The 23,560-nt window shown below is 39.1% G+C and overlaps 1 protein-coding gene across 1 annotated transcript in view; it reads right to left on the minus strand.

The window, feature by feature from the left end:
- Positions 1 to 327: 327 nt before the first annotated feature.
- The window catches only part of DYRK4 (dual specificity tyrosine phosphorylation regulated kinase 4), a 28,704-nt gene continuing 5,471 nt past the window's right edge, over positions 328 to 23,560 (minus strand). The window contains exons 2-14 of the mRNA XM_065665059.1: positions 20,178 to 20,261; positions 18,679 to 18,828; positions 15,411 to 15,546; positions 14,057 to 14,220; positions 13,581 to 13,717; positions 12,698 to 12,838; positions 11,165 to 11,303; positions 8,771 to 8,852; positions 6,801 to 6,973; positions 5,598 to 5,658; positions 4,927 to 5,056; positions 1,264 to 1,409; positions 328 to 825 (exon numbers count right to left, since the gene is read on the minus strand). Coding sequence (XP_065521131.1) covers positions 578 to 825; positions 1,264 to 1,409; positions 4,927 to 5,056; positions 5,598 to 5,658; positions 6,801 to 6,973; positions 8,771 to 8,852; positions 11,165 to 11,303; positions 12,698 to 12,838; positions 13,581 to 13,717; positions 14,057 to 14,220; positions 15,411 to 15,546; positions 18,679 to 18,828; positions 20,178 to 20,261 — 1,791 coding nt within the window. The 3' untranslated portion in view covers positions 328 to 577. The remainder of the gene's footprint in view (positions 826 to 1,263; positions 1,410 to 4,926; positions 5,057 to 5,597; positions 5,659 to 6,800; positions 6,974 to 8,770; positions 8,853 to 11,164; positions 11,304 to 12,697; positions 12,839 to 13,580; positions 13,718 to 14,056; positions 14,221 to 15,410; positions 15,547 to 18,678; positions 18,829 to 20,177; positions 20,262 to 23,560) is intronic.

The raw sequence follows: 23,560 nt of genomic DNA on the forward strand, positions 1-23,560 counted from the left end.
TTTGCTGCTGCTAAAGAGCTAAAGAACATAATTTGCATTTCTAAATGCTTCTTCTGCTAAGAAGGTGTGACAACAGTTTTCATCTAGTGCTTCACTATAAAGAAGAAGGAGATAGAGGAGGAAAGTGAAGATGCTGTGTTTGATTTATCTTCTTTTTTTTTTATATATAGAAGTAAATCCAGTAATCCTATCCATAAATTATTGCTGATTTATGCTGAAGTAAGTGAAAGGATTCAGATTGTTCAGTCAATGCATTCTTTCATTTAGATCCAGGAAACCTAAAATTCAGAAGTCTATTATAACATCAAGAATAAGCCACTCTCCACCTCTACAGTCTCCATTTTATTGCTGCTGGTTGTGAAGAATCTCTGATCACAAGGATATAGATAAGAAAAAGAAACGGTTTTCAAATTCCGTTTTGCTTGCCTGGACTATTTGAGGGTAAAATAAACATTAAACATACTTACAATGTGCACAGCTCATGTACAGACAGATACAGCTTATATTCCTGAGTACAAATAATACCTACAAAATATAACAGGTATGCAACTGAACTAATCATCGCTTGTGCAGTGTATTACTTAATTGGTGGGAAAAAAAGAGAATGTTTTGGAAGAACTGTTTCACCACTGTGTTCTACTTGATTACTGTTTACAGGCTTTTCCATTTGGGTTTCCAAATGTTTCTCTGGAAGAACATGTTTCCTTGCGTTCTGCAAATCATTTTCTGTTGTGCCTGCGGAGGGCACAGTAGGAGTCAGTCTTTCAGCCAGTTCACTTTCCACTTCAGTTTCCACATTGTCAGCCATATCTTTCCAGATATTTTCTGTAATAAGAAATAAATACAATAATAGGGTAAGACTGCAGGCTCTTAGCAGCAGGTAAACACGACTGTCACAAATTCACAAAAGAAAAAACAGTTGAAAATTTTCTCTGGATCTTACAACTAGTACTGGTGCATTCTTTTCCTCTGAAAGTGAAGTGCATTATAGCGGGGTGTCAGATACCATTGTTATTTTGCTGTCAACAGGGAGAAGATCTTTCTATGTGAATCTTTGGGTCTGCCAGACTCCTTGCTGGCAGCTGCTATAAAATGTAAGTAATGCTTTTCCACAGAAGTGAGAAAGAGTGGCTCTAACCACCACATTCCAGTGACCATCCATTATCTGCACACTGTGTGCTATCACCTCACCTTACTTCAGATCTAAAGAAATACGAAACACTGATATAAATGCACTTATTTCTCCAGGTAGCACATGCTTACGAATATTCTCTTTTTTCTTTTCCAGTGTAGAGAAAGAGACATCACTCAGCACTCTTGAATTCTGTTTTGCTCTGTATATTTTTGGTTCCTGGATCCACGCATGCTTCATTGCTTCATCAGGAGTCATGCGCAGGGCAGGTTCCCACCTTAAATCCATGGTAGACAAATAATTATTGAACTATTTATGACAGAAAAATAATTTAAGCCAAAAGATTCAGTATTATCTTCTGAAAGTCTGGTCATGAGGATATTTGTGAAACAGATTTTTAGCTGAAAAATCAAGAAAAATCAGATGTGATCTCTTCCATCCTTCAAAACTTTTTATTTTCTCCAGCACTGTGTGCTTTGCTGATCAGCCCCTCTGCTGCATCAAGGCACTTTTAATACACAGTTCAAGGTATTAATAGGGTAGAGACCCTACTGAATATTTGTTTCATGGTTTTCACATTCTGTCAATGCAGACTCCAAGAAAGGCAACGTAAATGAGACTCACTAAAAGATACATCTTCCCTAATTTAGCTGCACTGAAACTACTGTAGAGAGTGTAACAAAACTCATGTGAGATCTTATTATGGAAATTAAAGGTGTTGTTTGGTTTTGGTTTTTTCTTTTTTTTTTTTTTTCAAAATCTCTACATTGACTTTATGTTTTCACAGTTTTCATTTACTCAGCTCTCACACCCCCATACTCACAAGTACCAAGTGGTTTGGACAAGGGCACTTATGCGTCACACAGAGGACAAGTGCTGACAGCTACTGAGCCATCATTGGGCATGTTCCTTCAGATCAGAGCCTTGCTAACATCGGTCTCCATAAATGTTAGGCAAGGTAGCTACTCATGATCTATTTTTCCGTTTGGAACATATGTTTGTTTTACTTTCAGGCTAACAGACAAATGAAAATGAACAGCATATGTGATAGTCTGCAGCCTTGTCGCCATGCAATGGCTGTGAGCTTTGACATTTGTCACTGTGCTGTGGTCTCACCAGAGTGCAGGCTTCCTGGCTGTGACAGACAATATGCTCCCCAGTTTTACTTCAGGAGCAATGGCCTTCATTACCAATACATACCATTCTTTCAACCCCTTTTCTGCTGTTTTTTCCAGTGCTCAAACACTTTCACTTTGCCATTCTTACTGTGTTACTGTCAGTCCTAATACTTCCTTTACAAATCTCTGTATCAGTTGCAGACTGTTACATTCTGATTTATCTCATCTTAGTGCTGTCCAGAACTGTACAGAAATAATGTAGGAAAACAAACAGATTCTTGTAATCACAAAAGCTGAATGATTTTTTGTTTGTTTGTTTGTTTGATGTTTTCATCTGCAAAACAGTTATATACAAGTTGAACAAAACTATCTGTGAAGTTATGGCAAATGTATCAAGCTGCTTTGGACAGACACGGATTTGCAAACAAAAAAGACCAGACAGTTCAATTCTTTTTGTCTCCAAAAGAGTTTTCTTTTCAAACCATACTTCATTCCTTTGAAAATTTAAACAATCCCAACACACAGTATTTTTAATGTGCGACCTGGAAATACTTGTTCACGAGGTTGGGTTTTTTTCTGATTCACTGAAACTATTTTCTAAATGTTATGATTCAGCCATCAAAACAAAATGGATCAATGATTCATTCAAATCTAGCAAAATGAGAACATCAAAAGCAATCTCTTCGTGGAGCAGAGAGGGTTGATTTTCTTTTTATCATGTAACCCTATGGATTTCTTTGTTAAAGTACTACTGAACTGCTAGAAAGAAACCTGCAGTCAGTGCTAAAAATGACAAAAAATATTAGTCTTGCGTAAGACAGAAGTAACACTGGAAAAGGTATGAGGCCAGCTTCCGCTGCCAGTACAGAATACAAGTTGGGATCCAAGCTCATTCCGAAAGCCTTAGTGCCCCTGTGCAAGAGGTTAGTATTTAAGACAAACAGACAAAAGTTTGTTCCTGCATGGTCAGTCTTTTAGTTTGATGGATGAGTAAAACCCCATTAGTAACCATCTCCCAAGCAAAAAGACCTATTAGTAAAATAGCACCTCATATCAGCAGGATCTGTGGAGTCCCACCCTGTAAAATGCTTAGTAACATGACCACCTTGGAAAATAAACATGATCATGTTTGAGCTTCTCCCACAGTACTTCATTTATTGAAAAGTCCCATTTATTTTGTGATAACAGATGACATGCTGGTGATACTAAATCATGTCTCTCTTCCCCCACTCAAACACATAGGCACTTTGCCACTGACACTCTCAACATGAGTGAGGCTCAGCTTTGGAACAAGTTGCCCAAGAGGCTGTGGATCTTCCTCCTTGGAAATACTTAGAACCTGACCAGACAAGGTCCTGAGAAAACTGTTCCAAGTTTGCTCTGCTTTGAGTGGGAGGGTGGGCTAGATGATTTCCAGGGGTCCCTTCCAAGCTAAATTATTCTGTGATACTAGGTAAAAAGTTTCTGTATAGAGAATTTCTACCTTGTCCGAAGGCTGTTAGCAGTTACATGCAGTTTGCATTTAGCAACATACAAAAATGTGCAAATCGTCAATTTCCTTTAAGAAAAAAGCTGTGGACCACTTGTCATACTAGGTATTCAGTAGCAAAATCCTTGACTAAAGTCAACAGTTTATCCTAGAAATTATAGGTTCTGAGACATACTAGACTCTTTTCACACTGTGAGCTCCAGTGACTTATAAAAATCTATTCCAAACAAGAGAATAGAAAAATGCAGTGTATCAACTAATTCCTGAAATGTGAAATGCCACTGCTATCAATGAGAAATAGCTATTAGAAGGAGAAAAAGGTCTTAAATCAGCATACAAACTACAAGGTAACACTGTGCTAACTATGCTAAGTAATTCTCCACACTAACTACCACAATCAAGAGGAAGCAATCAATACCATTGATTCTGGGTTAGAGACATGGCTGAATGCCTTTTTATCCTCTGCTAATGTCATATGGTGTACTGGAACTAAAAAGAGTCTAACCTCATCTGAGGGTATGTGCATGCAGAGCAAGATCTTTGTAAGCACATATTCAAAGAAGCAGAACTGTTTTCATTCATATACTACAGTGTAACACCTGATCGCCATTTCCAAGCCCTAGCACAGAAAATTCCATAAAGGCATTCAAGCCACCTAAGTCAGCTCCAAGTATAACTTCTGCTGGAGGAAACAGGAAGACTTTTTCTCCCAGGAGCCGGAGTTAGATTGAAGTACAAAACCAAACCTTGGTGTCCATATGCACACTGCCTTGGGACAGTGCATTACCATTATCTATGTTATCTGAATGAACCTTTTCTGATAAAACAGAAAGGTTTAACTGTAAAAGTTTTCAATGAGTAAAAAACACTGCTTTTGGAGTTTAGTGTTCAGCATCAGAAGATCTGCTTTTAGACAGGATGATGTCAGCTTTCTTCTGTACCTTAGACCAATCCCATATAGGCTTTCTGTGCAATGATTTCTCTCTGGAGTAAGCTATGAATAATACTAGTTATGCGAATGCTACTACGGAAAACAAAACCAAAGCAACCAAACCAAATCAAAACCCCCAAAACACCCTACCAAAAAAAAAAACCAACCCAGCAGATACAAAGGTTTTAAATGAACAATAGAATGAAAGCAAAGTCAGAACTAGCCTGCTGCATGTAAGTCAAAATTATGAACTCACCTCAGACATCCTTGCAGAAAGTCCAAGAAACCAGCATCATTGGTTTTCAGTACTGTGCTTAGATCCTTGGAGTCTGGGCATCTTTTTTTCCCCTTGCTGTTAGTTACGGATTTAGGAAAACCTTTGGAATCTTAAAAAAAAAAAATGCTCAAAAAAATGCTCAAAAAAAAATGCTATACTTCCTCACCAAAAAAAAGTGCCCATATCCATCCCACTAACACCAGTTTTGCCCTGCTGGACTGATAGTCTGCCAGCATTGTGGCAAACAATATTGTACACATCCTACAGACTGCATCCTATGCTGTGTTTTTTTTGGTTTTGTGTAATTTCCAAACCCAAATTATACATAAAGGAATGAACTCAACGTGTATCAGTTCCCAAAGCTCACTGTGTTCCTTTGAGCAGCATTTTTAAGGAGTAACAGTGGAATGGATTTCTCAACCCCTTCCCTATCACCTTGGCAATGAAAGGCCCGTAAGACATGAAGAGGAAAGCGACAGGTTCACTTGTAAGCTTCATGTTACCTTTGCTTCTCCCCAGTACCTCTCCCTGAAAAAAGTTTTGCTAGATAAGAATTAGCTAAGGTTATCTGGCCCTGCTCTTTACCAATGTTACTAACTAGTGATTAACTAGAAGGGAGGAATCCAGCAACGACAATCAGAAGCAGTTACCAAAGAATGTTCGCTTCCTTGATGCAGCCTGGATAAAATCAGCTGGTGGAAGACCCAATACCTTCAACACAGAAAATGAATTAATGAAGTTACTCCTCATGTCATTAACATACCTAACAAGTATGTTAAGCATACTAAGCATCAGGAGAGAGGTGGTATTTCACTCTCCATTTGAAAAGAAGCTGAATGCCACAATTTACTGTGAAATGTCTGCAAACCATTTCCTCTTGTGCCATTTACTGTGGAAGGAGTTAAGGGATTCCCTAAAGCTGTCGGCACACAGAAAATGCGATCTTATAAAGGATAGTACTGGGATCTTCACTACCACGTATCTGTTAATGACAGCAGTTGTAGAAGGTAACATGGAGAGATGCTGTCTCTTAAAAGTCTTGCACAAATTAACATGGCAAGGATCAGAACTCAGCGCTGAGTTCAGTATCAGGTTGCAGTTTAGTGATTGGTGTGGAGTAACTAAGCAATTTGCTTTCAGTTTTGCACCTATTCTAAGATTTGCACTGGGTGGGTGATCTGACGTTGGAGATGTCACAGCACATTCCTAAAACTCTTTGAAAAACATGAAGATGATAGTGCCAAACCCCTTGATATGTACAGACAGTATAAGAAGGGGCAGCATCCACAAACTGTGGCTTGAGAAGTGCAGGGTGACTATTAGGAAAAGCTTTTTCACCATGAGAGCAGAGCAGCACTTGAGCAGGCTACTCAGTGGGATTCTACTCAAGACTTTGAGGTTTTCAAGATCTCTAGACAAAGCTACAGCTGACTACTCAAATGTTAGCAAAAATCTCTTACTCAGCAGGAGTCTGGACAAAAGAGATCTGATTCAATTGACACATACTAGATTTCTAAGAGAGAAGGAGACTGTTACCATTTTGATTGCTTTTTCTTCCCCTTAGATACACTTCTTTTGTTCTAACTTCTCCATACAAATTCTGACCAGATTAAAATATTTCCTTCAAAAGCAAAACAGTGAGTGTACAAAGTGGTGTTTGGCACATGAAATGGAAATAACAGTTTTGCCTTAAAATCCATCATCTCAAAGAGCTGTTTGGCTCTGTAATAAAACTCCCTCTAAATGGCCAGCCTATAGCCAATTATATTTCGTTATCTATTGAGATTTCTTTATTTCTGGCAATGTAGTTTATCAGGTGAATATACAATTAGAAATATAATCCCAAAAGTTACCTCCATGATGCAGGCAAGTTGGTCAACTTCATTTTCCCCTGGAAACAGTGGATAGCCTGTGTAAAGCTCAGCTATAATACAGCCTAAACTCCACATATCAACAGCCATAGCATAAGGATGACCAAGAATCACTTCAGGTGAGCGATAAAACCGGCTCTGAACATAGGTGTACACTATATCAAAATAGAAAATTAGACAAGAAGCAAAATATCATAACTGGGACAGAAATGTAAATTCCAGACTTCACAGAAAAGTGAAATACATGTTCAGGCATCATAAATCTCCTTTACCCATTAGATAACATTAAGGGATTGCTCACACAGGCTCTAAAAACCTTTTCTAATCCCATCCTAAAATCAGTAGGTAATATACTTTCCACTGTTCTGTCTGGAAATTGTTCTTCAACAAATTTCACTGAAGGAAATTATTCTACTAGTATTGATTCAACTTACTCCATGTTCATTTTCCTATCTGGACGTCTTTGCTTTCCATCAACCAACAGTTCTTCATTATTACAGGCTTGCACTGTAGGAAATAACTGGTTTCACTGACACCTAAGGAACATCTACTGCCTTCTGATTTCCCTATTAATGCATTACCGTCCCAGAGCAGATGTCAAAAGATCTCATTCCAAAATTAGGACTCATCATAGTGGGAGGTCTAATTCTTTTATCTCTTGTCATTCAGACAACACACTTAATGTGTTATTTTCTGTTATTTTCTTATTCCTACCTCTCTGATCATCACTTTGTATTTATGCACTTCTTTGCATCCCACATTCCATCTTTCTGGAAGGAAAGCACCCTGAAAAGTAAGTGCTGCATGATATGTGATTCCTCCAAATCTGTACAGTTAGAGAGTTCCATGGTGGCAATCCACCCTTGTGCATCTGACTGACTGCGCAACTGTTGTCTGATTTTTGTCATTCCAAAGAAATTGCTGACTTTTTGCTTTCCACTCTCTAAGCCTATACCGCTTTGAGGGTTGAACCAATTCTCTTTTCAGCTGACTGTCTCCTCAGTCATGCTCCATCTTTCCTTTCCCTTATTTTGCATTTAAGTTTGTTAGTCTGCCCAAATATTTCAGGCTGCATCTCAGATTACCTTCTACTCAAATATGGGCAAACTTAAAATGATTACACACTCCTACAAAACTGGGATGCAAGTGGTCTGAATCTAGTGGTCTGAATCCCCAAATATAGGTGAAAAAGTTTGGCTCAGTTTAAATATCCATCATTCATAGGAAAAATATGAGCCATACAAGACTAGTTTTGTTTTTCTAAGTTAATGAAATGAAGTACAGATTTCTTTCTTGGGTTTTGGGTTTCATTGTTGTGTTTGTTGTTTTTTTTTTTAACAGATAATATTTGCATTCCTGATGATGATGATATCATTCTTGCTTTACAATATGTCTACTAATATTAAGATTTATTATTAGGTAAATTTTTTTGCATTCATTTCTCTTCTACTAATTTGGTTTTTGTTACCTCCTGCACAGTCTACTTAAATCTATGATAAAAAAAAAACAAAACCAACAAACAACCAAATTTAGATTTTCTAGACTAAACCCAAAATTTCCATTCCCCCCATTGTATTAATCCAAAAAGTACCAATTATAACATAACCATCCCACTGAGAAAGGCTCTCTGCACCTGATAAATTCCTTGCTAAGTATTGAGGTTATACTCGTATGCCTATTAGCAAGAGCTAGTCACTTTTGCAATATGAAATTCTGATTTCAACAGGAGTAGAAGATCCCAAGTCATCAGGCTTGGGATGAAGAAAAAGCATGGGAATAGAATATTTGTCTCCAACTAGTATTTGTTGTACCACCAGTAGCTGAATAGTTCATCAGATTCTAACTAAGGACATAGGTCACTATATCAGCTCAATCAAAGAAGTAGTTTTCACATTATTAAAAATTAAGAAAGCTTATTAAGAAAATTACATCAACTTGACTTTTCTGCAAACCTCTTTGGTGTTCATAGCAGCTTGATCCAAAGTCAATAACTTTAACTGAGCCTTGGCCTTTGTGGTATAATAGTATGTTCTCCTAAAGAGAAAAAAGAATCACAGGGAAAAAGGGGTTTTAACACCACATTTGATTAATTAACACTTTGGAAAGTAATCAATGCATAACACATCAGGCTTACACTTATCTGCATAATGAAAGCTTCAAACTAGAACTTTCTTGGGAATGTATTTGGTAACATGAGTAAGCATCCAATAGTGGGAAATTAACCAAAGAGGCAAGACTTGTGGAGTTATGCAGTTTAAGGTTAGCTAGACAAGGACTCTAGTCCACGTCATACAATCCAAGCCACTGCACTGTGCAGTGTGCGGTGTTATCAAGGTACCAGACGGCAAGAATGCTTGCTGTGTGAGTAGAGTGGGCTCCACAAACCTCATTATTTGTTAACCTAGTAAAAGGCAAACTGCATCTGGTTGTATGCTGTGCTATATTAACCAGAACCATCCTTTTGTAACCTGTAACCATCCCTGTCCCATGAATAAGTAGCGCTTCACGGTTTTTCCATCCACTGCTTTCAATTTTCTCCAGACTGTCTTTAAGCATACCACTCTCCATCTCACAACAGTGTGATCCCACGAGAAAGGCTTTCTGGGATCCCCAGGAAGTGATGGATGGAAACAGTAGGGTCTTATGGATTATTAGCTGGGTGCAGATGGGTACAGCACTGTGTGCCTGCAATTCCCTACAATTCCAGCTTGAGAAGTGATTCTTAAACAGCTAGCTCAGGAATATTTGCACCAATGAGTAAACATAGCCTATTAGCTCTCTTCTGCATAGCTGACTTTTATCCTCATTAAAAATCTACCTAAATCAAGGGTTTTCTTTGACTTCTTTCGGGTCATGCAGTCTTTTCCACTTCTCAGTGGAGAGATGGCTACCTTTATCAACCAGTTTTAAAGTTATTATATGTCAAAGCTTTGAAGCACTGAGCAGTTCCCAGGTTGATGCCAAATAATGAGAAAGTAGTTTCTTAGCTAATTAGTAAGCTCATTAGGAAATACTTTGTGTAACAAGAGGGAGAAGCTGCTACTATAAAAGTCAAGGCAAAGACTGACTTCCACTACCAAAGTGCTCTTGGTCCTGTTAAGGGAAGAAGCATCCTCCCTCTGCCCTTCATGCTCATGGTAGAACTCTGTCTCTAATACTAAATCTCTCACAATGCAAGTGAGCTGATTAACTGCAAGACCAGGTTCTGGGGCAGGGATTACCTAGCATTAAGTCCAGAGAAACTTCATACTCTACATTACATTTAGAAATATCAGAGGAGGCAGATGGAGTAACAGATGTGAGTTTCAAGCACATAAATTCACAAAACTGTACAATTGTAGAATGAGAACAAAATTCTCTTTTAGCAAACTCACTAGATGTTCACTAATATATTACTCTATTTAAATACACTCATTGATATTGCCAACCTCATTCCTTGTCAGTGGCTTCCTGAAAACAGATTTCCCGTTGGGCTAATTGTTCTGATTAAGCTATTTTAGCTATTTGCAAGTCTCACTTCTCACTGCAAATTGGTCTGGCAAAGATGCTGGCAAGACAATGAGTACAGACTGTATGTGACTCTTCAGAATTCTGAGTCAACATACATTAAGCAAAGTGAGAGCAGAATTTAATCCTTCGCATCTTTACTTGAGAGCTCATTAATTTACTGATTTACTGGTTCATTTGCAGTTTTGTAAATAAATCAAGAGAAACATTCACATGAAATTAAAGTAGAATTAAAATACTCAGAAAATGTCAGAAAATTTGAAAGATCTAAGACTGGGGATTAAGGAAAATGAAAATGTTTCACCTAGCATGAATGCTTAGCAGATATAGCAGCAAGACTTGGATCACAGATGTTCCTCCAGAAATAGGTGAGTACCCTAAACTTTGTACCGTAGAATTCCTTTGCCATCTACTAGGCTGCTTAATTTACAGTTATGTAAACAAAATTAAATAGACTGAACAGGAGAACCTGAAATAGATGCCTTGTGAATATCTCCATATATCCTTAAATTATAATGTCCCTTATATTGAAATACTTAATTCCACAAGTACTTTTTTTCTTTCTCTAAGCAAAATGTTATTACCTGAATTTGATTCATATCTTCATGCATTTTGGCAACCAGCTGAACTCGTATAATAATTGCAGTGAATGAACTGAGTCAATGGAAAGAATTACTTGGGTCTAGTACTAACACAGTCTGGAATAAACTATAACTTCAGTACAAATAGCCTACTGGGTTTTAAAGATTCTTCTGAGAGTTCCCTCCCAATCAATAAAAAATAAATTGAAGCTAATGTATTCTGTGCAGAATAACAGGTTATGAAATAACTGTACTTACAGGCTTCAGATCACAGTGAATGATTCTTTCCTGGTAGAGCACTTGTAAACATCTCAGCACACACTGAGTGAAGTGTCGAATTAAAGACAAACTGAAACCTTGGAAATTGTTCTTTTTGATCAACTCATACAAATTTATTCTGCGGGGGTTGCGGGGGTGGAAGAAGACAGAAAGCAGAAAAGAGATTAGGGAACTTATTTTTAAAGGCATGATTGCTTGCAGTGCATCAAGAGAGTATTTAGCCTCTCTTCCTACATGAGGAAGGACTCAAGCAGAAGAAAATAACTTAGCTCTTTTCTTCCTTGAGAATGCTGTTCTGCATGTAATATGCCCAGAAGTCTCCCTGATCCTCCAGATCTAAAGACATAATGTCACTGAATTGTTTGCTTGCTTGCTAAACTCAGTTCTGTGTTATGCACCTGTGCTGATTTTCACTAAGAACAACCATCATTCAGGAACTGAGAGAAATTAATTTTCTTCAGTCTCCTTTTGCTCTCATTTGTCTTTGCTTTGGCAGCTTGTATAAATCCTTTTCACCTGAAGAGTCTTTAATCAGCAGTAAATCCTTATAGATAAATACCCCTGTAAAGTCAGGTCTTGTTAGGTTTTTATATCTCTCCTGTGACCATTGTATCTTATCTCCTTCCAGTAGGTCATTAAGTGACGTTGCAACATGGGAATGCTACCCAGGCACTTTGGACACCAGCAGCCCTGATGACTGTCCCTAGTAGCCTGGGGTTACCCCCACCTGCTTACAGCCAAGCACCCCATGACTCCAGTGACACCACAGCAGGGCTGGTCTCCAGCTACCCCATGAACGTTTTGCTATGAGTTTCCATAGTAGCTTTCTGAAGAGTGGTCTGTGTCTTCTGTGGAGGGAAAGAGTCAGCTCTTGTGTCTGTGTGTCTGTGAGTGACAGGCTGACAAGCAGCAACACAGTGAATTTATGTCTCTTTGAGATTAAGTCTTCCATACGATAATGAATATTCAGCAAGGACTGTAACATGTGCAGCCATGGGGGCTTCAGTTTAAGGAATGGGGAACTGTGGGTAACCTCCATGATTCCAAATTGATGCCCTGATTATAAGGGTGCTGGTGAATAAAATGATCTTACTTCTCTCAAATTTCTCCTAAGATGTGTCCTGCAGCACAGGCTCATAGAAAGCAGGAAAAAGCTATATTTTTAAATTATTTAATATTATCTGTATTTATATATCCTGAGGTTTAACAGTCCTGCATTCACTGTTTTACTCTTTTCCCCATAGATCTTTCAGGGAAGAAGACTTCAATATACAGCACAAAAAAATAAGGGATGGATCATGTCATTATCTGTGTGAAGTCTGTGAATGGAGCTTTTTCTTGTTCACCTTTGGTGAACAAAGGCTCAGTTATGCAGTCTGTATTTACACAGTATTCCTTTCTTGTAACATTAACAGCTGCAAATTCTTCTAAAGAAGACATAAAAATTAATGCTTGTAAGTCAGAAGATCTACAATGCTCCTTAAGATTTGTGTAAAGGAAAATACACTTTACCCCAGCAGTTCGAAGGAGATACAGAAGTGATTACGAAAGTAGAAGTATTCCTTCATGTGGATGATGTTGTGAGTGTCATCTTTGTCCTTCTTCAGGAGAGCATCAAGGATCTTCACTTCTACCAAAGCCTGGCTGTGAAATCTGAAATATCACATGACATAGGAATGATAACATTAACTTAGTCAAGCATTTGTAGAAATACAAATGCTATGAACACTATAATCTTTCTGTAAACTCAACATGTCAGACAATGATTAAAAATTTACCATTCACCCGTTAACTGCTGTAACTTTGATTCATTATGCTGGTTTCCTTGTCTAAATAAACTGGCCTTACATGACACTTAAGAGTAGTTATTTTTGACTTGTCTGAAAAAATGTTCTAATGAAAAAGTTTCAAATTAGCATCCAGAGTAGAATCCTAGTGCTTTTGAAGTCCATAGGAATGCTTCCGTTTACTTGAACAAGGCCATATTTCACACCTATCACAGTAAGATAGTTTTGAAGAGCACCCTTACATTTAGTGTTCACTGATAGTGAAAACTAAACAGCAAAACTCTGATGCTTCATCCCATCTGCTCCATTGACTCTGGTTCAAGCTGGACTCAACTGAAAATTTGTAACCAATCAATCACATAATAAGAAGAGGTTGCTTAGGACCATAGTGTAGAACGTTTTGTGTTAAAATGAGTAATTGGAGCACCCCAGCATATTCCTGTGGGTTTTGAGTCTTGGGGGGAAATGTAGGTTCTTGGCTTTCAGTCATGCAGGGCTGGTCTGATGTAGAGGGGGTTTGATTTTGCCTTGTTCACATTATCCCAGATTGTCACTGCCTATATAACAAAGAGCTGAATATACTGGTTTAAAGTCAACAGATGTCTCACCTTTTCTTATTCCTTATTATCTTCAATGCCACTAATTCATTGGTTTTATGATCCAAGCATTTAGCCACCTGCCCAAATGACCCTTTCCCAATGACCTCCAACACTTCATATCGATATGCAATATGGTCATGTAAAACCTTCAAAAGAAAACAAACAGTTCAGATTCAAATATTACTACAAAGATCAGGCTTTAAAGTAGTTCATGTTAAGTTTATGTTAAACAAGAGTGACAGAGAAAATACCAAGTGCATGCTTTATTAAACCACGTACCTTGCGTCAATCCCAAATTAGATGCAAAGTGGGCCTCTCTTTAGGATTCTCTTCTAAGCTTTAAAGGGATTGGTACTGATGTTTTCACTATGTGAATATTTATCTTCTAGAAGCAACATTTATCTCACATATATCACTTAAGAGCTGGCATACAGTCACTACAAACTTATCCAGCTGAAAATGAATACCATACTTTTTCCACTTACCTTTAAGTAGGAACCATGCTCATCATCATAACAATTATTATTCTGGGTTTCTGGCAAACCTTCAATCTTTTTAGCTTCCAGCCCAAGAAACCATAGCTCCGTGTAATTGAGAATTTCCTTTTGCTCATAGACTGTTAAATGGTTTCTAAAATATTTCAAGGCTTCTAAATCAGAAAACAAGAATGTAAAACCAACAATCAATAAAATGTTGGAAACCTGGTGGCAAATTGCTTTCACCATGGAATATTTCACAGTACAGCACGCCACTGAGCAGGAGGCTGAGTAGGTGACTGTTAGAGGTCCCTTCCGAACAACATTTCTATGATTCTACAATGTTGACATTTTGCACAAATTTATGTTTCTTTTTTATTTTTCTGACTTACGGTATTATGTCTAAAGCGGTCAAAGCAACAAAGCATTCATCATCTGTCAGCAAGACTTTTAAGAGAGCCCAGGTACAAATTATTTGATTCTGAGCAAATTTATCTACTTAGGTATTTTTGCAAATACCGTATGTTGCCTATCCGCTCCAGCAAGCTTCATAGCATGCATTGAAAAAAAATGATGGCTTAATTGGTTTGATGATCATATTTAAAAAATGGCAGTAAGCTTTGCTTAACCAAAGGGGTTTTTGTGATAGAAGACGTCAAGTAAGTTCAGACACATCAGATTTGGAATCAAATGAGGCCCAAATGTGCTGTTGCCCTAGTTCTGATTCTTTCTGCCTGGAAACATTTGAGCTACCCTCACACCTCCACTTGCATCGTTTAAATCTAGATAAATAATCAGACTGCAGCATTACAAAACATGTTCTTTAGGCATGCATGTGGGTGTTTTGTTAAACACTGGCAGATCTTAATCCACTAATGCAGGCATGTTAAATCATTTCAAAACAAAAGGCCACTACTTTTTTTTTATTATTATTCCTAGACTCCTTCTAAAAGCAGATAAACTGTCAGAACTTTCTAGATCTGAGAACTCCCAAAATGCAATTTAGCCCACAGAGATAAAATGTGTCACAGCTACAAGCAAGTGGGAAAAGTGTTTGATCATTGTAACAAAATAGTGCTGTCACCTACATGTTCTGTCATAAATCTTAGACAAATCTACATTATTTTGTATAATGCATACTTCTCTCATTTATATATCTGTGTTAGTCTGTTCATTCTCCTGTTGTGTACATCCCCAAGTAGGATTTTTGGAAATCCCTGACACCATCCATATCCCTGTCCTCCAAATAGTTTGTTCAGTATTTCAGTACCATTTAACATGGGGCTTTTGGTCACTGAGTGCCCTGACTACATACACTCTATCAATGCAGGCAGCCTGTCACCTCAGTTCTGTTATATTCTACCTGAAGCTGTCATAGGCAGTTTGACAGTGATGCTGGTGCTTTCCGGTTCTGATGGCTTTGTCTGGGCTCTGGTATCACTTTCAGGAAGACTGTCTGGAAGGTTAAATTGGGAAAAATTCCCTTGTGTTCCATTTTCCTGCCAAGCAAAACCAACCAAACAAACAAAAAGGTGAATTTTGTTTGATCTGTAATTATAGAAATATATGCAAAACCAGATTTAAAAATTCTACATTCCCAAAGGCAAACCTGCAAGATATCTATTTTGTGTTTGTTCAGTGAACTTTATGTCAATTTTGTGCTGAGACGGAACAAGGATGTTTGGCGACTAGAACACCCTACTTACCCAGAGAGCTAATTGTGCCAATAGCACTAGAAGTTATTGGACCACATAAAGGCAAATCTCTAAATAAGAGAAGGAAGTTCATCTTCCAGGTTCATTTAATACATGGGCTCTCACTTTTTGTAAGTTTTACAAATCGCTATGGCTTGATTAAGTTGCAGTAACCCACATGCTAGCACAGAGAGCAGGAAAGAGAGTATAATAGGCATTATCAACCTCAGGTTTCTATGTGGGCGCATCTGTTGGAGAGTTGTGCTAGAACCCTTAAGATTGCCTGTGCAACTCACAGGACTGAATCCACCCTGCCCATGGCAGGGGGGTTGGAACTAGATGATCTTAAGGTCCATTCTAACTTTACCCATTCAACGATTCTATGAACTGCAGGAACACCAGCTTGGGTCTGCACACATACATGTGTATAACAGGAACACCAAGACTGGTACGAATGTGTGGGTTCAGAAGCACTAGAAGGAAGACATTGCAGAAGAAGGGATACACCAGCAGATGATCAGGATCACAGCACATGAAGATTCTCAGGGTTTCCAGAATGGGAAAACAAAGCACGGACTGCAGAATCAAGCCACAAAGAGATGATGAAGGGCTGGAGACAAAAGAGCACCAGATAAGGAGACAGGAGACTGTACTCTAGGACAATGATGTAAGGTTTGGTGTCCCAGGCCATGTGATCCTCAATCTCTTCACTGAGGGGAAAAGACTCAGCAGAGATGAGGCATCCAGTGGATCTGGCAGAAGTTACAGAGAGGGATATGGCTTCTGTGAACATAAGATGAGGAACAAGAACTGCTGAAGAGAAATAGAATCTATATGATTAAGTAGGGCAAGATTGTCTGCAAAGAGACAGGTTTGAATTAGGTACAGCAGGGAAGAGTCATCATAACTTAAAGGCCTTGATACTGATGGGGTAGTTCAGTCACCCCAGTATTCACTGAAGTGGCAAAAGCATTTGGGGAGATTTCTCAAGGCAGGTGATTTGAGAGGCACCACTAGACCTGTTGCACAAACATAAGCAACAACTGGTTGAGGATGTGAAGATCAAAGAAAAGGCAGCTTTGGAGGCAGTGACCATGTGATTGTGGGGTTTAAAATCCTCAGAGAAAAGAGACAAGTGGAATTACAAGCCCTTTTCTCCAGGAAAGAACCTTTTGGCTTGTTCAGGGACCTTCTCATCATAAACCCAAGGAAGACTGCCCCGGAGGGCAAAGGAAATCGGGAGAGCTCATTGCTCTTCAAAATCAATTTCCTAAAAGCATAAGCATAGTCTATTCTATTGGTCTATGAGAAATTGAATGTGAGCCAGCTTCAGTGTGCTCTCGCAACCCAGAAACCAACCATATCCTGGACTGCATCAAAAGGATCACGACCAGCAGGTCGAAGGAGGTGATCCTGCCCCTCTACTCTGCTCTTGTGAGACCTCACCTGGAGTATTGTGTGCAGTTCTGGTGTCCTCAACATAAAAAAGACATGGAACTGCTGGAACAAGTCCAGAGGAGGGCCTGTGACACTGTCTCCCACTGTATGCTTGAAACCCAAACAGTGAGATATGAACTGGATGAGTGGAAAATTGACTGGTCAGGTTCCAAGGACTGGTTAGCGGCAATTGGTTACTAGTGACATCCCCCAGGGATCTATACTAACTCCAGAACATTTTAGTGTCTTTATTAATGGCATGGACAATAGATCAAGTTCACCCCAAGTCTGCAGACCATAGGGATGTCAGCAGGGCTACAGGTATCTTCTAAAGCTGAACAAAGACAAATTCGAAGTCCTCTACCTGGAACAGAATATACCCATACAGCAGGTCAGGCTGAGGGACAACAGAAAGGATGCAGCTTTGCAGGAACGTGGGTCTGACAGCAGCCTGAATGTGAGGTAGCAGCAGGCCCTTGTAGCAAAGAAGGCCAAACACATCCTGGCTTCTGTTAGCAAGAGGATAGCCAGAGATCTCCCCCTCTATTCAGCATTTGTGAGACCATGCTGAGAGTACTGCATCTAGTTTGGAGTTTCCCAGCACAAGAAAGACATTAACCAACTGGAGTGAATGCCAGGGAGAGGTCACACTGGTTAGGAGCCTGGAGCATATGATGTTCAAGAAAGGGCTGCAGGAAATATGTTTGCTCAGCCTGCTGAAAAGGAAGCTTCAGGAGTGACGTTACTGCTGTTCAGTCACTTGACAGGATGGTATAGGGAAAGCAAAGCCAGACTCTTCTCAGAGGTGCATGGTTCTAGGAAAAGATGGGTATGTGTCTAATAGACACAAGTTACAACTCAGGAAATGCTGATTAGATAGTAGGAGAAATTAGATATTAGGAAAATTTTTTTACCATTAAAGTAGTTCACTATTGCAACAGGTTGCCCTGAGAAACTGTAGACTCTCCAGCCTTTGAGATACTCAGAATGAGGCCCTGAGCAACCTGCTCCAAGTTTGCTCTGCTTGTAGTGGGAAGCTGGGCTAGATGTCTTCCAGATGAGCCTTCCAACTTAAATGCTTCCTTAATTTATTTATAATTTCTCATCCTTTGAGAAAGTCCTGATGACTCACAAGACTGGGGCAGGATGGAGACACAAAAGATCAGGCTCAGTGTCAGGAGGGCACAAAAGCCGTATTCAAATAACCAGCACATGGTTGTCAAGACAAGAATAATCCAGGCAATGTGATATGGACTAACCAGTCGGAAATATCTGGAGATATATACAGCAGTGCTGGTAAGTAATCCATCTGATTGTTTACAGTTTTTCCTTTTGTTTTCTCTTTAACTAAGGCTGGAAACAGAAACTGGTACAAATGCTGACACTACATTATTTCTCTCTTCCCACACACAAACACACTTGTGACACTCTCTTAGCTGTACTTAGAGAGAAGCTGATATACCAGGCAAACACAAGATTTCTAAGAGCTTTACAACTCACCTGAATAGAGGAGAGGACATTCTGCAAGCTCTTATTTGTTATCTGAGGCAGGCTGTTTTCAAGGGGGAGAGGGTTTGCAGTGTCTGCCACCAAACCATGTTTTGCTTGACCTTCCAGATGAGGGAGGGAAAAAACACCACGACTGACTTTCTAAATAGAAAGCATAAGTAAATATTACACAGCGATCTAAAAAGCAATTCTGAGTAATGCAGAGGGACTTAAATCCTTGGAAAATAGGTATGATTCACTTCTGACACCTAATGGCAAAGGGGAAAAGAGCATGGACTCTCCTGCAGCTCCACTGTACTAATGGGCAGAAGTTTGTCCAGGGAATCAGGCAGCCTGGCACATTTTAGGGCATGAAAATTTTCCCACAAGGACACCTCCATTCAGCATCAAAGCAAGGACTGCTTCAGCTGGAAAAGGCAGTTGGTCTTGGAAACTAAAGAGCTGTTCCAGCAGAACTCCTTTGAGTGGGGAAAATAAAGCATATGTAGGGTAAGAAAAAGGAATGAGTTGTAAATGGCAAGGCAATGTCATTAGCTCTTCCCAATGGTAGAAAAGAAACTGGGATTGGGATGCTGCCAAACATCAGGAGTGGGGACAGTGGGAGAAGGTCTTCTCTGCACTGGTTTCTCAGTATTTCCTTCCCCCTCATTTCCCATGCTTTGACTAGGCCCCTTTGTTGTACTGCTTGTTGGTGAGGGAAGGGCAAGTCCTGTGCAAAATTTACTGAAAAATAAAGACATATACTAATTTGAAAACTCCAGGATTTTTAGTTCTTCCTTTAGACTTCTTCTATTTGTTATTTGCAAAACATTTCTTCATTCTTTAAATTCTTTTCATTCATTCTTTGAAGTCAGTCATTTAAGGATGTTGTCTTATGAATGTCAGAACCTCTAATAATCTTTGATATCTAAGTGAGAGAAATCACACTCTCAGCAGCAAAGAAAATTCTTGTGGTAGACTATTTCTTTGTAAAATATTAAAAAAAAAAAAAAGTTGAGATGGATCTGAAACTGATCAACCATGCCTCCTCAAAGGCAGAACAAGGACTAGAGTTAAGGCTACAACACATAGAAGTCTGCAACATTTTCGTCATCAGGGAAGGATAGAAACATATTTGTCAGGCTTTTAACAACAAAGAAGAGGTTTGATATCTCATCGAAAAGCAAAGAAACAAAGCTCTCAATCCAACCAACTTCAGTGAATAAATTTTATTTCCCAATACTATGGAAAAGTCTTTAAAACCTTAGAACTTAGTCCAGTGGACTTTTTATGAAAGCTTCAAGAGACAGAAGTGACTAGACATAAGTAATGTCTTAAATGCTACTGAACAGCTAGCAAACCCAAAATACTCACAGGCATTAGGGATAGGAAGTCATACAGCTACAGGGGAAAAGGAAGAGGATTTACCTCTGCTCAAATTCATTTATTATAGGGGTCCCCTAGAAAACAAGCCTTCAGATACTTTTAAAGCCAGTTGAAGAGTCACATACCTGATGGAAGACTCTATTTGATCCCAGATGATCTCTCTCTTGAACAGTCAGCTGAGACTGAGAAAATGCATCCACATGGGAAGACTGCAAACATGAAATGATGCTTTAATAAGAATGGTTCTGGAAAATAAAAATAATCCTGAAATCTCTGTATGGTTTTTATGTTCCTTTTCTTTGTGGCAACGTCTGTGCCAGCACAGTGTATGAGAGAGGACAACAAAAGCTACTGAAAACAGGCTATGGTCTAGCAATACCTCTCCCAGTCAAACAGCTGTTTAGTGGGGAGGTGCAGAGACAGCTTGCTTTGCCCATTATGCCTCTCGGCATGCTTCATATGCCCATGTGGCCAGTGCAGGGGAAGGGGTGCGGGTGGGGGGCTTTTGCCATCTCTAAATATGTGCTCAAAAGCCAACAGTGGGCCTGCTTGGAAGGACAGCTTTCAACTGCCTCACAAGGTAGATTGTGTGTCCATCCGTTGTCAAGAGCATCACTAAGCTGATTCAACTTGTGGTACAGATTTAATGAAAACACAGCTACGTTGAAGTTTACTGAGATACAGAAAAAAACCCATTGGTTCCAATGGACAGGTAATATTAGCAATAAATACAAAGAAATAAAAAAGAAACATGGGGAAAGTGCTAAGCAGCTCATCATTTTTAAGATTTTGGTGGTGGTTTTCAGCAGGTTTTTTATAAAGATTAACACAATAAGGTAGCACTTTCTGTCCAATAACAGGCTATAGTGAACTGCGGAAACCTGTAGATACTGAAAACTCTGTGGCTATCACAGCTTGGAGCTCTGCTCTCTAGACTGAAGTGAACCCCGCGGGGTTTGGTCAAAAGTGCTCCCTTGTCCCTGGGCTTCGAGATACAATGTCATCCCACTCACAGTCAAAAAGTCATCTTTTTCCAAGTAGACACATCAGCTCCACTACAGAAGTTCAGAAGTTGCAGAACAACAATATTTTCTCTAGGAGCAGAGGAACTCGGAGCAAGGAACTTTGGTTTCCAAATAACAAATCTGCAGCAAAAATTATCCTACAGATGTGAGCTGCAGATTAAAAACTCTTAAATAAATCAGCATGGTATTCTTCTTCATCTGTTTTACAGCCAGGGCTTCCATGGCCTGTACTTGTCACAAAGTCTTAAATGGGCACATTACCTGATGATGTCTTTGCTTTTTGCAATGACTTTTAGTCTATCCAGTGCCTGTATTGGTGCCAGGGGACCACTTTTTAAAAGCCTTTGTCATGGACTTACAGTTAGTCCACTTGAAAATATGCCTACATACTGGAGGAGTATGCATAATGTATTTTGTACTGGCTAGTGTCATGGTGCAGCCTAGCCACACTGAAATTGCCTCTGACTGAGCCTGAAAGCAGAAGGGACAATTCAGAATACAACGCTGCATCTGAGCCAATGAACTGCATACATAGATATATATATATACACATGACCTGTAGTGGGTGAGGGATGCTTATGTACAAACTGATCCATACATGTACAGTGATTTCAATATATCCAGGACACATCAGCATTGCTACAAAGGTGCACATCAAGCTGAAGGTACGTACAATGGCTCTGACACATCCTGCTCTGTTAACATGGAATAGCTGCTCAGAGAGGCTATGGGCTCTCCATCCTTGGAGATGAGGTTAGATTAGAGACCTCTAGAAGATACATCCTAAGAAAATATGGACAGAAAACTCTATGTACAAACCTAACTGATCACACGAAGGAAATGCTGCCCTTTGACATGAAGGTTCAACTGTCTCACTGTCAACCATGAAGACACCACTAAAGCTAGGCAGACCAACTAGAAAAGAGTGCAGTTAGTGTCCATGACAGGTACTTTTGTTTTCATTTGAAAAGTTGTGAGAAAAAAAACCCATAATAAAATAATATAATAAAAATAAGTCATTCTGCAAACTTAAACGGTAAACTTCAGATACAGAACAAGCTGAAAGCAACAGCTCTGGGTTTAGCCTTATGTTAATCGGTACAGCTTGCAAGGAAAGATCATGGATATCTGTGGAGCAGAGGAGAATATTAGGAAAGGGAAAGGTACTAAGACCTGTCTTTGCAGGACATAGTAATTCCCATCTTTGAAACGGGAGAACTGATGGCTGGGGGTAAGGAATTATGTGTTGTAAATCCAATACATTCCCAGAGCCACCACAACAAATGCCCCCAGAAGAGAACCACTGGACTACTGTATTCAGACGTATGAATTTCCTAGAGCACGATACACTTTGCCCAGTGCACCAAATATACTTGTGGTTTGGCTATCCTTCAATGTGAATTTGCATAGATGATACACAGAAAGCCCAGTGACAGAGGATTTTTACAGACAAACACTTCACATGCAAACTACATATCCTGCGTTTGAAGAGAGAATCATATTTATTATGAAGGTGAGTGTGCAATCCACATTCATAACTGTACTGAATATATCAACTCAGTTCTTAATAAGACTATTAATTTTAGTGCATGATATGCTTTTCCCACTTTATTCTCAGCTATTTTTAGTTTTCAGTTTTGGGAGCTCATGAAAACAATACACACCATTTAAAGACAGTTTCTTTGCACTTTGTGCTTTTCTAACTGCACGTCAATATAAAGCCAGGATTTTAGAAAGTAGCAGTTATCACTGAAACCCAAAGAAACCATGGACTTCACAGACCTGTACAGGCTGCAGTCTTCACTCCAAAATGGCATTTTATTTCTCAGCAATACTTTTGAATAGATATGCAGTGAAGCCTACATTACTGAATATAAACTTCAAAATATATTGTGTATACAGGCAGAGCATGAACAATTCTCAGAATGTTTTTAAAACTCAGCAAGAGCTAAGGAAGCAGGCTGAGTGAGCTCCAACATTTGCTGCCAGAGTTTGGAATCCATTTCACTGGGGAAAGATAAACAAGATACTGAGACAGACATTTCTCCTTTTACAGTGCAAAAATATCAGTCCATCAGGCCATGGCTGTGCCTCTTTTTTAATCATAGAAATCTGTGATTCTTTGTCTCTCCAAACTCACTTACTCAGTGCTCTTTGGGAAATTTATTCAAAACACCTTAAAAAGAATAACTGATCAACTCTCCTAACATTCCCCCAAATAAATGAATGCCATAACATTTTATCCATGGAAAAACTGATCTGTGCTTACAGTAGTCCTGCTGGTGGCTGAGCAGTTAGTCCACACAGTGACTTATTCAATGGTCTTGATTCACATGACCCACCTGCTGCTGCTCTAGCATAATCCTGTACATCTAAAATGGGATCTACAGTTGAGCTATTATGACTAGTTTAACTCTTGTAGATGCAGTTTGAATTAAAACTGCATCAACTGTTACTATCCCAGTGCATTTCACTCCTGGCTG

Source organism: Lathamus discolor, chromosome 1 (genome assembly GCF_037157495.1).
Source record: "Lathamus discolor isolate bLatDis1 chromosome 1, bLatDis1.hap1, whole genome shotgun sequence".
Classification (NCBI taxonomy): Eukaryota; Metazoa; Chordata; class Aves; order Psittaciformes; family Psittacidae; genus Lathamus; species Lathamus discolor.